Here is a 17026-nt window from a genome sequence, read left to right as displayed (position 1 = left end):
CGGGAAACAGAGCTCTACCGTATGATATTGGGTATCTCTATGTCATCAGCAGCATCGCTGTGTGCCTGAAGTTCGACGATGAAGATGTCACAGCGCCAAGCCTCCAACTGACGTAATAATCACGTGCTATATTTGTCATGTGATTTAAACGGAGCCTCATCGGAACACAATTTATTCCGTAACCTAATTCCTGGAACCCTAAAGCCCCCGCCCGCCCGCACCACCGGGATCTTCCATAGAACTTTAATTGAAGCTATTCGTCAACATCAGGGGCTTTTTCTATCCTTAGACAGGCACGCAGAGGTTCCAAAGACGGTGAAAAGGAACCTATCTCAGGCAACATGAATATTCAGAAGCCTGCGACCACATGTAAATACCCACCCTTCCACTCAATAGTTACTAGGATCTTGTGCCAATCCCCGCAGGAACGCATCCAGAATGTCCATGAGAGACTCCCAGGCTGTCTCTTATTCAATTCATCAAGCCGTTTTCTATATCAAATCACTGCCCAGACGACATGCTATTATGCTCAAGAATAATCAATTTATGCATGTTAGCCGATATTCATTGGATTTTATTTGAGAAAGGTCATGAAGTATCGCGACAGGGCTACTTATCTGCCGGGGACTGTCGGGCAGGTGTAAAACTAGCCATACCCAAAGTGATCTGTCTTGTGATGCGGTATATTATCACAAGCGGGTAACATCCACTTCACCTCTATTTTCCAATAGATTGTTTGTGATAGTGCAGTGTCTAGCTTGCTGGCTTCCTATTCTTGCCACGCCGGATAGAAGGCTTCCTGGGAGGGCTGTGTATGTAAAGGGGGAACACACCCACAGGAATTGAGAGTACTTTCCAAGTCAAGCCAATCTCATACAATTCTCCCCTTCATCAAGAACAAGATCAAGATCAAGATCAACATGAAGTTCTCCATTTTCTCCGCGGCTTCTCTTCTGGCCACCGCTGCCCTGGCAGGAACTGCCTGGGAAGAGCGTCACGGTCTCCCCTTTGATCCCTTCAAGCACACCTTCGACAAGCTGACCAAAAACGGCTACCGTCCCACATATCTCACCGGCCATGCTGAATCGAATGGTGACCCTCGACACAACGGCATTTTCAAAACGCACCTCTTCGACGGGATAAGCTGGACAGCCGAGTATGGCTACGAGCCTAAAAAATTCGGCGAAACCATCAAAGATCTGAGGAACCAAGGGTACTTTCCCATGCAAGTTCAGGGATATAACATGGGCAAGGAGCCAACTGAAGGCCACCTGAGACGATTCAATGGCATTTGGCATAAACACACTGACGGTAGGACAGTCCGTTGGGAATTGCGGGTGGACTCAACAAAAGACCAGGTGACGGAGGCTTTGCACAAGTTTCCACCGAAAGGATATCGTCTTGTTAGTTTGAGCGGGTATGGCATCAGATCTGAGCAGCGCTTCACCGCAGTGTTTCAGAGAACCCCTGGTCCGGATTGGAAGGCAGCTCTTGGTATGCGCAGGGATGAATACCAGAGGAGAACGGAAGAGATGAGGAAGCTAGGCTTTTTTCCGGCGGATCTCAGCGTGTATAACATTCAAGGGACAGTGTTCTTTTCTGCCATCTGGCAGCAGGAGGGCGGCAAGTCGGACAAGTCAATGTCTAGGTTTGGAATGACTGCAAAAGAGTTAGAGGACTGGTTCAATCAGTACAAAGAAAAGGGGTACGAGCCAATGACTGTGTGTGGGTATCTCGAACACAACTCTGTGAAGTATGCTGCCATCATCGGCAAGCCATAACGATACAGTTGACCTAACTGTTAATTGCTAATACTTAACTAATTTAATAATATTCATGGTTGACTACTCCTGTTGAATACGACAATCTAAACTCCGTATAATCTTGATAGAGACTGGCCAGTAAAGATGAGTAGAAGCAGGTAGGTGAGGACTGCTGTTTGTTTTCTGGTCCTTTTTACCAGCCTTTCGTCCATTTAGTTAACTGGCGGGGCCTGAGTCCACTGCTTGAGGTTACCACATAAATAGGGGGTGGCATGTGGAAGCAACCTAACCACGAGCCAAACCCCGGCCGGATATCGCCGACATCCTTCTTCCTCCTATTACAAGCTCTATGCCATGATCCGAGGTTTTGACTTTTGACGGACGAGAGGGTACAGATCTTCTCTGATATCAGATACTGGACCTGAGGTGCCAGAGTTTTTGATTCATTACTCTCTGTCCAACTTTCTGAGCAGGTAACAAGTCAATAAGATAAAAGGGGCGAAATGAGTATGTGACGGTTCTTTGACCATTTTTCAATACAGATCAGAAGATCGGCTGCAAAAGATAAAGATGATCGGAGTAATTGTGGATGTATTGAACCTAATCCTAAATTCTGTAGCTATGACCAACCCAACTAGTACTCCTTGCACCCCGAACGCCGTGACCGTGACCGAGAAGAGAGCGAGCCTCGCTTCGTCGGTACTTGTTTGTTGACTCCAATAACCTTCCTTGGCCGGTCTCTAAGTGACCTGCCGCTGTTTTTCCCTCTATATGATGATGGTGATAATAATGCTGCTCCCGTCTTCTCTGCCCGATCAATCGCAAAAAGGATGGTGACCAGTGACTCCCATCGTTGCCGAGACTCCAGCTGAACGATCGACTGACCCGACCGAGAAGATCCGAGCATTGCACTCTCACTGAGCACCAGCTGCAATTCCCTGCTCGTCGCATCTCTCAAGGGACGCGCCAAAGCTGGGCTGCAAGCCAGAAGCCGGGAGAGGAGTCTGCTCCGGAAAACCGATCGAGTCGTCGAGTTTCTGCTGGAGTTGTTGTTGTTGTTGGTTGTCCTCGTCGGGACCGAGATCAACCAGAGAATCAAAGGCAAAAGGGCCGAGATCTGAGTCGGGGAGAAGTTCAAGGGAGAACCCGTCTTCAAGGAATGAAAGATCAGGCTCGCTGGATGAATCAGCGTCGAATAAGCGGCTGAGGTCAGCGTCTGATAGAGGGGGAGGGTGAACATGATCATGTTCATGAAGGAGAGGTATGTTGAGGTGGCTGAGGTCGAGGTCATCCAAGGCCGGGCCTCCGATTGACACTGCAGGTCACACAACACCGCTGCAGGATGTTGTGTCAAATCGGAGGGGGCGGCGGAGGAGTGATCCAAGTCAGCCGGTGAGAGGGTGGTCGACGATGTCGAGTTTATATGGTTTGAGGTGGTGGTGGTTGTTGTTGTAGGAGTAGTAGTTGGGTCTGGGTTGGTAGTAAATGGAATGCTGTCTATATTGTCCAGCAGGTCGTTTTCCTGCTTGAACAGAACGGGAGCCAAAGTAGGAGATGTCGAAGGGGCGAGGGTGGCCGAGATGCTGGACGTGCTGGCCGAGGCTGAAGCAGAGGCAGGGCTGCCTGGATTGGACTTGGAGGTCTGTATCTCAGAGGCCAGTTTCGCCACCTGCTGGCTGAGCCGGTTGTTCTCAGCCTCCATCTGTGAGAGACGGCGGAGGAGGAACTCGTTCTGCTGCTCGATCTTGAGTTTCTCACCCTCGAGCTTCTCTATCTCGAGCCTCTTGCGCTCCCGGGAGATCTGGGCGGCGGCACGGTTGCGTAGCACCCGTTCTATCCGCCGCTGTTCCTTTTCATCTTCTGTCTTTGCTCGTTTTCTACGTCAAGTTAGTAATTGCTATTTGACCAATAACAACCAAAAAAGGGGGGAATGTAGTGGCAGGAGGCATACCTTGGAGGGAGGTTTGTCTTGGGCGTAGGCAGCTCCTGGCCCCAGGACTTGCGCTTCTTGACTGGCTTCTTCTCCGCCGGCTTGGGGGTGTCGACCTTGGGCAGGCCCTCGGGGACGACATCCTCGAACTTGAGCGTGGTGTCAGCCGGCGAGACGGTCAGACGGGGGATCTCAGCCCCGGGAGAGGGAGACATCGAGTCCATGGAGAAGGCCTCGACAGCAAACGTTGACTCCGTCATGGTGTGGTTGACTTCCTGTGGAATGGCGTTGTGTATGGCGGCGGTGGTTCTTGTGGTTGTTTGCTGGATGCAGTGCAGAGACTGACTGTCAGAGAGCAAGCATGGTGGACGGACGGCAGCCTGGGAGGGTTGATGTCCCAGCCGGCGCGGTCGACGCAGTTGATGCCAGCCTGTCTTCTTCGCCTCTTTTCTTCGCCTCCGTCGGAGTCGCAGCGCTGGAAGTTTCGAACGGCGAAGGGAGCGAGAGAGGGGGGACACCGCCTTTATAAAGAGGCCACGGTGGCAGAAAAGGAGTGACTAAGCAGATGAGTCAGCCTAGCCACGCTTGCCTTTTGGGGCTAGCTCAAGATGACTCATCCTGCACGTGCGTTTCACTAGATAGGGGCTGCTTAGTCATGAAGCGAGCTGCGGGTCAAGGGAAGACGAAAGAAACATCCAAGACGACGACGAGAGGACGAGACAACAAGACAAGAAGACAAGACAAGCGCACAAGAAGACGCACAGGAAGACAAGAAAGTGACGAGTAAGATGAGCGAGACGGTGGTCGTGCGACAGCGGCGAGGAGGATGAGGAAAAGGAAGGAGATGAGAGGTCTCACCGTCGCTGATCAGGACCGGCAGAGTAAGTATAACATGGAGGAGCAGGGCGCGGTTGTCTTACCTTGCCGCTGGCTCCAAATCCATTATCAAACGAAAAGGGCCCCTACGGAGTACATACGCGCACCACTGTGGCACCGAGCACGGCGTACCTTCATCAACGTGCGTTGTACGCTGGCCAGTTGGGTGGATAGAGTCGGCGCAAGGGGGTTTAAACCTCTCGCTTTTCGCCGTTTGTTGGAGTAAGTTCGTTAGTGAGCTGGTTGCGGTGGCTGCCGAGCCTGCGGAGAATGGAGGACTTGGGACAGCGACAGGTCCAGATCCAGGCCCAACTTCTCGCTGCCAGGTTTGTGTTCAGGGGCGCCGTTCCTGAGCCCTTGGGTCTGACAAAGTGGCGAGGCTGACTTGGTCGAACCGTACTCCGTACGGAGTACTCTGTGGCCACCGGTGACTATCAAGCCAAGCGACCGTTTGTCTTCGGCTGGAGCGAGATACCTAAGACAGTCAACCACACCATCTCATGTTCATATGTGCAGGTTAGACTGCGCCCCTTACCATCAAACTGACCTTTCAGCCTCAAGTCCATTGTGGTTTTCAGAGACATATCAGTGCATATATTGGCCCTGAGAATACTCCGTACAACTCAGTAGTAGGATGCCGGTGTAAAGGCCTCTGTCATTGCTTCGCCCTCATAAAGGCCACCCCTACCGATTATGGTTATCAAATTCTTAAATGCAGTCAGAACCACCCCTGTACCAGCGACAATCCCACTCCAACGCCCCCAGGGTCCTTCTAGTACAAACGGTGCATATGTCCGGGCGGATGGGGGCTACGGAGCTCTATTTCCGGAGGTATGGATCAGTCCAGTTTATCTGGTTACTTAACACAGCAACACAGCAGAAGAGATGTTGGCCTTGGGATTTTGTGTTCAAGAATAATACCAGCTGACGTCTTTGGACCCCATCTGTGGCCGGACAATCTGACTTGCCTTGCGCCTTAGACAACCTAAAGACCATCCTCTCTCTTCGAAGCAAGCCTTCATCGAAGCCAATTCTTTTAACGCGGTACGGAGTAGTTCTGCACCATTTCACCATGCTGGCAGAGTGTGTAGAAAGGTTGGTGGATGCATGAACTTGGATGAAAGACGATGACTTGATCATCTCGATACCAGCAAGCATGAGACGATTATTGAGTTCATTCGGGATCGTATTTCAACTCTGGGTCTCAGCCAGATAACATTAACCTGCTTTGACGAAGACGCAGCAGCAGGCGCAGCAGACTCTGCCAAGAGAAGTCCGTCAGTTCAGTGTTAGTTGTTGGATTGAATGAAGGTACTCGCTCAAGGAAGCCCCATCATCCCAGGCGTCGTGGTGGCCCAGCCACACGGCCACTGATAACCAGCTGATGATGAGACTTGGGCCTTTTATGGATGAGATTCGTGATACGCCTTTTTTTTCCCATGAGGACCAGCTACATGTAAATTTTATTTCTCACTGGTGACATAACTAAGATCTGCAAAGGTTGCTCTTGATATAGCACGTAACATCACTCTTAAAGACATACGCTCCGCCATCAACAACTATAAGACGATGAGCAGAAAGGTCACTCTGCTGGGGAAGTCTTTTGATGTGAACTTCAGCTTTAAATGTCCAAGTGGCATTTACAACGTGAAAGCAGCATATTTGAATAGCCAAATGCGCTCAGTGGTGGCTGTTAGCAAGCTACTACCAAGGGTGCCTGGGGTTAATCGGACAGCCAGTTAAGCTTCGTTACCTGGATGGACTAACCCGGCAGCTAGTTTTGCTGCTTCGTGGTCTTCTCTCTGTAAATCATTAATGAGCGCTAGCCTAGATATGTTCAGGTACTGCAGGCTCTTTTACTATTTGATATTCTATTGCATTAAACGAATGTAGTAAATGCATTGTGATGGTGGTGGAGTGAAATGCCCAAGTAGCCAGCGGGATACTTTGTATAACTAGATATGCAGACGCAAGTCGAGGGTCTTTCACTGTTTCTCGCTACGAATATCAATCGTTCACCACCATGCTACATATCTCCTAACAGTAATACGTTATCTCCAGGCGTGACCATGAAAACAAGGTGCTTTGAAGCAATAATCATATTCCCAAGTTCTTTTCCGCTATGCCTCGGCCAACTATCCGAATGATGCGATTTCACATCTCCTCGTTTTGGCGCCGGACAGGTACCCCCAGAACGCCTGCAAACCGGAACCTACACATCTCATGTCGAGGTATGGCATGACCACAAGGTTCAAATCCTCAAACTAAGCTTCTATTTAGGCAAACTGATAAGTGAAGACAAACTCTTTGAGTATACAAACGGAGGTTTTTTGGTCAATGAAAAGTCTCAATTCGAGCGGCGCTATGTCAAATTCAACCTGGATGCTCTCTGCGATATTGTAGCCACAGTTGGGGGCCAGCCTTCCCCAGTTAAAGCAGTTGAGAAGATGGAGGGCGGTTTCAGCAAGGCTCTTCTGATGAGAAAAGAAAATGGAATGGAGATTGTCGCTAAAATTGCTTGCCGAAATGCTGGGCCCGCAGGTTATACCACCGAGTCGGAGGTTGCTATATTGAAATACGGTAAGCAAGGGACTTGATGTTTTACGTTGACTACTTTATTTATGCTTATAGCAATATAGTGAAACAGCAGACAAGTATTCCAGTTCCCGAAGTATATACATGGTCTTCTGACCCTACCAACCCGGTGGAGGCAGAATGCATCATCATGGAGGAAGCAGCTGGTGTCCCCCTTTTCAAGATATGGGGGGAGATCTCCCTCTCAGATAAACTAGAGCTTGTTAAAAGACTTACGGCATTCGAACGCGAGCTTTGTTCCTTACAATTACCCGCATATGGAAGTTTGTATCTACGGAGCTTCGGTGGGGGTCTTCCTAACTTTAAGCCTCTAGATATAGAGGCTGACCCATCACAGTCATATTGCGTGGGCCGTTCAGGTGATAGAGTGTACGTGCTAGAGGATATTGAAGGGCCAAGTGTCGATTTAGGTCCATGTAAGCACTCATCAGGTATATCTCTGGTACGCCGCTGACCACATAAAAACAGGGGATACACTGGCAACGTTTGGCATTGCGATTGCGAAACGCGAAATCGCTCGTGTGTTGCAAGGTCTGCCGCCCCACCCAGGGACGTTCTATCAAGGAAGTTGTGAGGAGAAGGAAAAGCTGCTTGACGAAGTTATCAGTCTTATGAGAATGTTGAGCTCAGCTTCTCATCCTGTCCTAGCACAATTGGGGAAGCCTGTGATCTGGCATACGGACCTTCACATGGGGAACATCTACGTCTCTCCCGACAACCCGTCTCAGATTCTCTCCATCATTGACTGGCAATCAATATCCGTCCTCCCTCTTTTCCTACAGGCACGTTGGCCCATTTTCCTAGAGCCGCCTGAAAACTTTGTTAGGGGGTTTCAAGCGCCAAAATTACTAGACAACCTGAAAGAGATGGATGAAGAGGACCAACAGCTAGCGAAATTTGAATATCGACAAGCCATGGTTGCGAAAACGTATGAGGTTTCGACCTATCTCGAAAACAAAGAAACTCATACTGCAATGAACCTCCCGCGTGTCTTTCGAGAACTGTTCAAGCGCTGTGGAGAGACGTCGGAAGTTGGTATCCTCCCTCTCCGCGCGTGTATGATTGAGATCTTCCAGAACTGGTCGGAGCTAGGCTTCGTCGGGGAATGTCCTTATTCTTTCAGTGAGAACGAGATTGCCGAGCATGACGCTCAGTTCACAGACTATGAGGACTGGTATAAGGCGAATGAGATCGCGAGAAAGTGTCTAGATACGGATGAAGAAGGATGGATATCTCCCGAGTTGGATATAGAGGAGAAACGCCGGCAGAACCAAGAACTGTTTGAAACGTTCGTCAAGCAACTGTCGACTGAGAAGACTCTGGAAGAAGCACGGCGTATGTGGCCGTTCGTTGATGACAACAGATAACGAAGATGTTGATTGCCACGAAGGCTTTCTTCCAGCAGCGGATACCCTTTATACCTTCTTGTGGTTCTGGTTAGTTATTAGCTGTGACCTGCCATCCAATGCCAGCTGTATCATAGACATATGTAAGATTATATAGACTGTAGAAGCCTCGTCCGGTGTTGTTCTTTTCTGCCTCGGCTTAAGAAGCAGCCATGCCAAGACCCACCGTCATCGCCGCAAAACAAAACACCAACAAATAGCACTTTTTGTGACTTCCAGCTGCAGAGCTACCAAGTGTTTACTCAACGCTGCATAGCTCGGCACTTCAGCAGCTTTTAGCAAAGAGCAAGGCAGTGAATCGACTAAATAGGTGCCCTCCAGTATGGTAGCTCCTCGAGCTTCCGCCCTTTTTGCACAGTCATGTCGACGGACACTTCTCCCAGCCAGAGTCTCCCTCGATAGCCGGCGGTACATATCTGCCTATGGATACACCCAGGCCAAAGCCATTGTCTTTCCAAAATATGGCGAGCCCAAAGATGTTCTCAAGTCTGTCTTTATGTCCTCGGGCGTCATCCGGAATTGTTTGGAACGAGTGTTGTACTGACTGGCCTGGTCTAACTAGTTTACACGCATACTCCATATCTCCCCCCAGTGGCACTCAATGCACCCTCCGGCTACTGGCCGCCCCGCTCAACCCAGCGGACTTTAACCAGATACAAGGCGTCTATCCGACAAAGCCCACTTTCACTACCTCGCTAGGCACAATCGAGCCTCATGCCGTGGCTGGCAACGAGGCAGCTTTCGAAGTCATATCCACCGGCTCGGGCGTCAAGTCTCTTCGCAAGGGTGACTGGGTCGTCATGAAACACTCTGGCATGGGCACATGGCGGACATATGCTCAGTGGGAAGAGTCGCAATTGATAAAGATCAATGAGCAGGACCGTGAAGGCCTAACCCCCATCCAGGCCGGAACCGTGAGCGTAAATCCTGTAACTGCATACCGGATGATCAAGGATTTTTGTGAATGGGACTGGCTGCGGGGTGGGGAGGAGTGGTTGATTCAGAACGGTGCAAACTCAGGTGTAGGGCGGGCGGCTATCCAGATCGCGAAACAGTGGAATATCAAGACTCTGAACATCATTAGAGAGCGCGAGACAGCGGAGGAGACGGAGAAGCTTAAGAACGAGCTGCTCTCACTGGGTGCCACGGCCGTCATTACTGAAGCAGACCTCCTGTCTCCGGCAAAGTTCAAAGAGATTGTTCACCAACAAACACGAGGAGGCAGAGAGCCCATTCGTCTAGCCCTTAACTGTGTTGGCGGCAAGAATGCTTCTGCCATGGCCAAGGCACTTGCTCCCAATTCTCGACATGTCACCTATGGTGCCATGGCGAAGATGCCAACCTCACTGACTGCTGGGTTGATGATATTCAACAACATCTCCTTCCACGGCTTCTGGGTGTCGAGGTGGAGCGACCAGAACCCAGTCTCGAAGGAAGAGACTATTCGTGATATCTTCCGTCTTACTCGGGACGGCAGGTTTAAAGACATTCCCGTTCAGGAGGTGAAATGGACAAGGGATACGTCAAAGGACGAGCTCGTTGACAGCGTACAAGGGACGCTGGGAGGCTACAGGAGCGGCAAGGGAGTCTTTGTCTACAGCGGTGAGTAGACCTATCATTCTTCAATATATGTATGACTAGTTCAACTACAGGCTGGATATGGACGTTGAAATGATATACCTTGTTTGCTATATCAAAAGCACAATAATGACGGAGCTGGTGGATACCTACGTATCGGCTTTATCGGAACCATGGCACAAAAGGTCAAACAAAAAGTTATTCACCTGTACCTTTATTTGCTGCTGGTAATCTGCTTGCTGGATAGTATGTTCGCTTTGATGTTCACTATACGAAAGACCGGCATTATTTATCCACTTTTGCTTTGTACTTTCTTCTATATATACCCCTGATATCCTACACGTCGACATGACATCTTCAACCATCCTGAGCTTTGCTTCTCCCCTGGAGGTACAGAGGCCTTCCGTCATGAGCATAGGAGTAGAGACCTTGGTCTGACCCTAAACTAAATTGACCTTCCCTACTCCTTTTAAAAATTATAGACTAACATGAATATATAATTCACCTATACGCCATTACCCTGGAATTTGATAGACCGAGGAGACGGAATTGGTCCATCGTTTCATGCATGTCCGAATGGCGATTTCCCCGGCCCTCCCACTAATTGGGTCGTCTTTATTCCCGCATTATGGCACTTATTGTTGTCGCACGTTTTGCGGCTCCTAGAGTGGGTGGGATGGCTCGAACATGCCAAATTGTTCAGGATCGTTGGAGATATATAATCTTGATCTCCCCCCTTGGTCGTCCGAACGATCTCCATGGTGCCCGTCGCCTTTGCATTTTTCACTCTTGGGATATTCGACATCGAGTTAATAACCCAGAAACACATTACTCCCCCTGTCCCATTCTCTGACCCAATCTACGCTCTATGGGACAGGGTTCAAGGTTGGATACTAGATGAGGTTGTTTTACCACATATTCTAGCCATAGGATACTTCCACTTTGGCGAAGAAAGTGATGGAGAGACCTGAGTCCTTGTGTAAAGCGGTGGTGCGTTTTCTGAACAATGCTCCGTGGTTGGGGAAACAGTTGACCGCGGGCTATGCCGTCCGCTTGATTACACAGGAGTCACAGGAGTCACCAGAAATCTGCTGGTTTTGTCTTGATGAGCAACATTCACTTTGGGATCTCTCCCGCACGATAACGACACGATATTGTCCGAGGACAACATCCAGCATTTAAACGAAGCTCTTCTATTTACATATGATGCCCCTTCAGCCGCCCCTTCAGTGCAATGGAACGATGACCGGTTGAGTTGACACCGCACTTTTCATCTCTCTAACTAAATCCCTTGTTATAAGGAGAAATTAGCCAATTGAAGACCTACAGAAGTCCGTATTGCAAAGCTTAGAAAGTGACAAACTTCGCCCCCAGTGTATCATCCGCTTTAGTAATTCGTACCTCGCGGTCGTATTCGGTACGACCAAAGCGAGGGACAGAGCTTTGCGAAAGCTGGAGAAGCTGGAATTTTCTTTTAAAGGAAAGCCGGTGAAGCTTAACTTTGGGGGCTCAAGTGGAACAAGGTCCGACTTTCTGGTCTATTCCGGTTGGTTTTGAGCTTTGAAAGAGTTGACACATTGAAGGTGAGTGATGGTTAGCGAGCTCTTTGACCTGTTGTATAAAACCCGGATCTGGGCTTCCTAGCATGCAAAGAATTCACTGACAGAGGCAGAGATGCCAGTCTGAACAGCCTCCGGGTAGAGTACGGTCAATTTTCATGCATCTGCAGCAACATCTCTACCAACAGGATGAGACGGACTGACTGGGGCTTGCTTGAAGTTCCCACAGCTAGACACTCCAACAACTCCCCTTGGAGTCTTTTTATTTTATTTATTATATTCGGGGGATGTTGGGACATACACCGGAGGCCATTCATATACACCGGCAAAAAAAAAAAGCAGAAGAGCGCAACCAGTTTAGGTACATCTTTGGGAGAATTCGTCCAAGCATGTCATAGCCTGCTTGCTCTGCCTATATATATAGTGAATATTGTAGAATATTGGAGCATATAATGCAAAATCAAAACGATCCCCTGAGATCTAGATGCGTTCAGCTAGTCCGGTGCCTCGTTAGTAAGCCGACGTCATAGGCCGGAAGCTTTTTGCATAAATAGTTAAATAGTTAGTTCCCACTAGTTAACCAGTTAACTCTGTAACTAGTTGGTTGGTTGGTTGAGTGGTTGGCAACTCCCGAGTAAACAACAAGAAATATACGCATCAAACAACCACCGCAAGGAGACCGTCTTCCATCCTCTCCTGCCCATGCTTGACAGCGCTGCTCTCGTCCTGATAGGGCTGGCTGGAGTCGCCCTCGGCTCGCAGCCCCAGGCTCCAGATCCCATTCCTGCGCCGCTGAGGGAGCTGACATGGGGCCAGCTTAACTTCCTCCACACCACCGACGTCCACGGCTGGTATTCGGGCCATCTACAGGAGTGAGATAATGCTCTCCTTTCTTCTGATGTGATTACCTACGCCCATGTACACGGAGTGCTGAATCTTGTTGCTGCCGCAGGCCGTCGTTCTCTGCCGACTGGGGAGATTATGTCTCCTTCGCGACTCGCATGCGTGAAAAGGCCGAAGCAGCCGGGACGGATCTACTGGTAGTCGATACTGGAGATCGGGTCGAAGGGAATGGACTCTACGACAGCTCAGACCCCAAGGGAGTGTATGCCTCGGAGTTTCTGAAAAAGCAGCATATTGACCTGCTTTGCTCGGGAAACCATGAGCTCTACAAGCAGAACACGTCGGAGGCTGAGTTCCGCACGACTGTACCGAACTTCAAGGGTAACTACCTTGCCTCTAACATCGATATCATCGATCCGGAATCTGGTGAGATTGTGCCTCTTGCCCAGCGGTTCAAGAAGTTCACCACCAAGATGCAAGGAATCCGGATTATGGCGTTCGGGTTCTTGTTCGATTTTACGGGGAATTACAACAATACCGTTGTGACGCCTGTTGAAGAGACGATCAAGCAAGCGTGGTTCCAGAAGGCTATTAGAGACCGGGAAGTTGATCTCTTCCTCGTTATTGGCCATGTCCCGGCCAAGTCGAAGGAGTACGCTGCCATCTTCACCGCGATACGGTCGGTCCAGTGGGACACGCCGATTCAGTTCTTTGGGGGGCATCATCATATCCGTGACTACGTCAAGTATGATAACAAAGCATACAGTCTTGCCAGCGGGCGATTTATGGAAACTATTGGCTTTGCGTCGTTGAGTGGGCTGAGCACAGCGAAGAAACAGACCTCTGCGGCCAGGACCTCCCCTGTTTTCACTCGAAGATATATCGATAACAATCTATTCTCACTATACCACCACTCGGGCCATGATGAGTCTACTTTCCACACACCTGAAGGGAAGAAGGTGACTGAAGATATCCGGAAAGCTCGAAGTGCTCTCAAGCTTGACCATGTCTACGGCTGTGCCCCGAAGACACTGTGGATGTCCCGGGCCAAATATCCGTCCGACGATAGCATCTACAGCTGGCTCGAGAAAGAGGTCCTCCCTAGCTCTCTTAGGCCCCATCTCCGTGAGAATACCGCTGGTCTCGCTATCATCAACACGGGCGGCATCCGGTTTGACATCTTCAAAGGCCCATTTACTCAGGATGGCGCGTACATCGTGTCGCCATTTACGAATGAGTTCCGATTCATGAAGGATGTGCCGTATGACAAGGCCGTCATGGTCTTGAAGGTGCTGAACAAGGCTACCAACATTCTCACGCAGGCAGGATTTATGCCTATGGATTCTTCATCTCTTAGCCCACCGGAACAGTGGTCCAGAACGGAAGACTTTATTGCAAAGGCCGATCATATACCACTGTCCCATGGAGCCAACAATGAGCAGAATCCACTGCAGGACGGTGATGAGCCTACCCTGACTCCAGGATACACTACCAAAGATGACGGTGGGACAGATGGAGACGACACTGTGCATACCCCTGTGTCCTTTTACCGGGCTCCAAACTGCATCATGGCTACCATCACAAACGATGATGACTCTTCCTCGACGCCGGATGTAGTGGACCTGCTGTACCTCGACTTTCTCGAGCCTTGGGTGACTGTGGCTACTAAGATCGTCGGGATCGACTTTGACCCTAAGAAAGACGCAGAGGCCTTTATGCCCGGCGTCCAGATGAGAACCATGCTCACGGCCTGGGCAAGTAAGCACTGGAGCTGTCCTAGCTCTTAGTAGTTCCGTGTTAGATTCTATATTGTTTGTTAGCCCTGATAGATCACTTTTCTGCTTCTTCGTTTCTTCGCAAAGACTTCACTAGACAGCTTTACTTGGAATTAGTCATGGTTTACCCCTTAGCAAGTCTCTCGCCACGTCGTCGCCGTCACCACAACAGCTGTAGCTGTCATCGTACTTGTTTCTGGCTGTATGTAGTTTAGTTCTTGATGTTGAATTTTGATATCGATCCTCGAAAGGTCCAGACTGCGTGATCCACGTGACATCTTAGTCAGCTCAACAAGCCGTCAACAAAAAAAAAGAACTTCGACTTTCTTTGCAACGAAACAAGCAGAAGCAGCAGACGAAGAAGAAGACGACGACGACGACGACGACGCAAGACCAGCAGCTCGATCGACTAGACGCAATCCCGAAGCAGCTCAGTGAGACCGCTGCCAGTGCCAATTGCTCTCCCTCGTCGCCAGAGACCGCCCTAGCTAGCTTCTTCTCCCCCGTCCTCAGCACAAATTCCCGCGCAAATGGCCGCCCCCAGGATACTACGGCCGACTTCCCGATTGCTGGCACCGCGGTCGTCTCTCCCAGCAGCCCGTTTCTCTGCCTTCCGGCCAGCTGTCTTCGCTCAGCCGGTTGCACAGAGACGCTCGTATGCTGCTCCCAGTGGCGTGAAGGAGGTCACCGTCAGAGATGCGCTCAACGAGGCTTTGGCGGAGGAGCTGACCAGCAACGAGAAGGTCTTCATTCTCGGAGAGGAGGTGGCTCAGTACAACGGAGCGTGAGTTCTACAGCCCAATTGACCACTTCCTGCCTGCTCCTTCGTTAAATTGGCGCTGACTTTGCTGGTGTTTAGTTACAAGGTCACCAAGGGTCTTCTCGACCGATTCGGCGATCGTCGAGTTATTGACACTCCTATCACCGAGCAGGGTTTCTGCGGTCTCGCCGTTGGCGCTGCTCTCGCTGGTCTTCACCCGGTTGTATGTGATAAAAGATCCTGGCCATTCTTCGCCGTTTAACCGTCTTGCTCTATTGTTCCGTACTAATTAATTTCTCCGTTATGTCCGGTGTTTATAGTGCGAGTTCATGACCTTCAACTTTGCCATGCAGGCCATCGACCAAATCGTTAACTCCGCCGCAAAGACTCACTACATGTCCGGAGGTATCCAGCCCTGCAACATCACCTTCAGAGGACCCAACGGTTTTGCTGCTGGTGTCGCTGCCCAGCACTCTCAGGACTACGCTGCTTGGTATGGAAGCATACCTGGCCTGAAGGTTGTCACTCCATGGAGCTCCGAGGACGCCAAGGGTCTCTTGAAGGCTGCCATTCGTGACCCCAACCCAGTCGTCGTCCTTGAGAATGAGTGAGTTGGAACTCTCCTCGGCTGAGTATTGGAACTCTTTTTTTCGTTGGTTTGCTAATGACAGCGATAGGCTTCTTTATGGACAATCCTTCCCCATGAGCGAGGCTGCTCAGAAAGACGACTTCGTTATCCCTCTCGGAAAGGCCAAGATCGAGCGTCCTGGAAAAGACGTAACCATCGTCACCCTCTCCCGCTCCGTTGGCCTCTCCCTTCAGGCTGCCGCCCAGCTCAAGTCCAAGTATGGTGTCGAGGCCGAGGTCATCAACCTCCGCTCTGTCAAGCCGCTTGACGTTGAGGCCATCGTCAAGTCGGTCAAGAAGACCGGTCACTTGATCGCTGTTGAGTCCGGTTTCCCCATGTTCGGTGTTTCGTCCGAGATCCTCGCCCTCGCCATGGAATACGGTTTCGACTATCTCCAAGCCCCTGCCATCCGTGTCACTGGTGCTGAAGTGCCCACCCCATATGCCGAGAAGTTGGAGACCATGAGTTTCCCACAGGAGGACACCATCCTGTCCCAGGCTACCAAGCTCCTCCGACTATAGACACCACCTGTATCAACAACTCCAAGTACACCCCGCGTCTAGTACAACTTTATACACCCTCTGTTACTACTACATTACACCCTCTCTTTGCGGCGCTCCACACCACTTGTCCTCTTCCCCACAGATTTTTTCCTCTTCTGTAGCAACGCTATCCCTCTTCATGTCTCTGGTATTCCCTTTTCCTTTCCATCTTGTGTATTTTTACGCTACCTGACGATATATAGCGCCCACACTTGTACTATTCGTCTTTACTCATTTGGTGTGTGCGCGTGTCTATATGGCACCGCCACCCCCCTCCTTTGCCTATCCTTGGATCTGCTCAATAAATAAAATTCCATCTGCATTGCATATCATCGTTGCATTCATATAAACTACTGTAGTGTATTGCTGAATATCCACCTCCGCACTCCACTATCAGCTACTAAATTAATGTACCCGCCTGTGGATCACACCTAAAAAACTTGTCATGCGCTCATTGAGCAGGGGGTCAGTCAACACTTCTGATATATTTGCTATTCAAACTGAAGTGGAAAAAGCACATATACAAAAGCTCTTCGACAGACGGCTCAGATGATACTCACTACCTGATGGAGGTTAGCTGGGTGCTACTGAAGATTGGAACCTGCCCTGGATGGCTTGTGAAACGGCAAGTAAGGGGAAGCACGCCGGTCAATGTATACAAATATATAAAGCAATCAAGATGGCCTCAGGCTTTGACGATAGTCATGATGCAGCTATCGGGCCATTCGAGGGAGGTTATATCTACATACATCCAGAGTGTATGTCCCTGAT

At 50.0% G+C, this 17026-nt stretch overlaps 5 protein-coding genes across 5 annotated transcripts; 4 read left to right on the top strand and 1 right to left on the bottom strand.

The window, feature by feature from the left end:
- Nucleotides 1-920: 920 nt before the first annotated feature.
- Nucleotides 921-1781, top strand: ARB_06057 (uncharacterized protein; the record flags this gene model as incomplete). The annotated part of the gene is made up of 1 exon (XM_003015700.1): nucleotides 921-1781. The coding sequence occupies one exon, from the start codon at nucleotides 921-923 to the stop codon at nucleotides 1779-1781; it is 861 nt and encodes a 286-aa protein (XP_003015746.1).
- An 896-nt stretch (nucleotides 1782-2677) lies between these two features.
- ARB_06056 (uncharacterized protein) lies at nucleotides 2678-3953 on the bottom strand (the record flags this gene model as incomplete). The annotated part of the gene is made up of 3 exons (XM_003015699.1): nucleotides 2678-3038; nucleotides 3092-3640; nucleotides 3715-3953. The coding sequence occupies 3 exons, from the start codon at nucleotides 3951-3953 to the stop codon at nucleotides 2678-2680; spliced, it is 1149 nt and encodes a 382-aa protein (XP_003015745.1).
- A 2762-nt stretch (nucleotides 3954-6715) lies between these two features.
- Nucleotides 6716-8531, top strand: ARB_06055 (uncharacterized protein; the record flags this gene model as incomplete). Its single annotated transcript, XM_003015698.1, has 4 exons — nucleotides 6716-6800; nucleotides 6850-7149; nucleotides 7209-7580; nucleotides 7633-8531. The coding sequence occupies 4 exons, from the start codon at nucleotides 6716-6718 to the stop codon at nucleotides 8529-8531; spliced, it is 1656 nt and encodes a 551-aa protein (XP_003015744.1).
- A 361-nt stretch (nucleotides 8532-8892) lies between these two features.
- ARB_06054 (uncharacterized protein) lies at nucleotides 8893-10180 on the top strand (the record flags this gene model as incomplete). Its single annotated transcript, XM_003015697.1, has 2 exons — nucleotides 8893-9056; nucleotides 9133-10180. 2 exons carry the CDS (start codon nucleotides 8893-8895, stop codon nucleotides 10178-10180), a joined length of 1212 nt encoding a protein of 403 aa, XP_003015743.1.
- Nucleotides 10181-12409: 2229 nt separating this feature from the next.
- Nucleotides 12410-16234, top strand: ARB_06053 (uncharacterized protein; the record flags this gene model as incomplete). The annotated part of the gene is made up of 8 exons (XM_003015696.1): nucleotides 12410-12579; nucleotides 12660-14308; nucleotides 14504-14527; nucleotides 14613-14980; nucleotides 15006-15109; nucleotides 15185-15308; nucleotides 15406-15692; nucleotides 15763-16234. 8 exons carry the CDS (start codon nucleotides 12410-12412, stop codon nucleotides 16232-16234), a joined length of 3198 nt encoding a protein of 1065 aa, XP_003015742.1.
- Nucleotides 16235-17026: the final 792 nt, after the last annotated feature.

This window comes from Trichophyton benhamiae (genome assembly GCF_000151125.1).
Source record: "Trichophyton benhamiae CBS 112371 chromosome Unknown Abenha-G-c-322p01.r1, whole genome shotgun sequence".
Lineage (NCBI taxonomy): Eukaryota > Fungi > Ascomycota > Eurotiomycetes > Onygenales > Arthrodermataceae > Trichophyton > Trichophyton benhamiae.
This window is presented reverse-complemented; position numbering and strand designations above follow the sequence as displayed.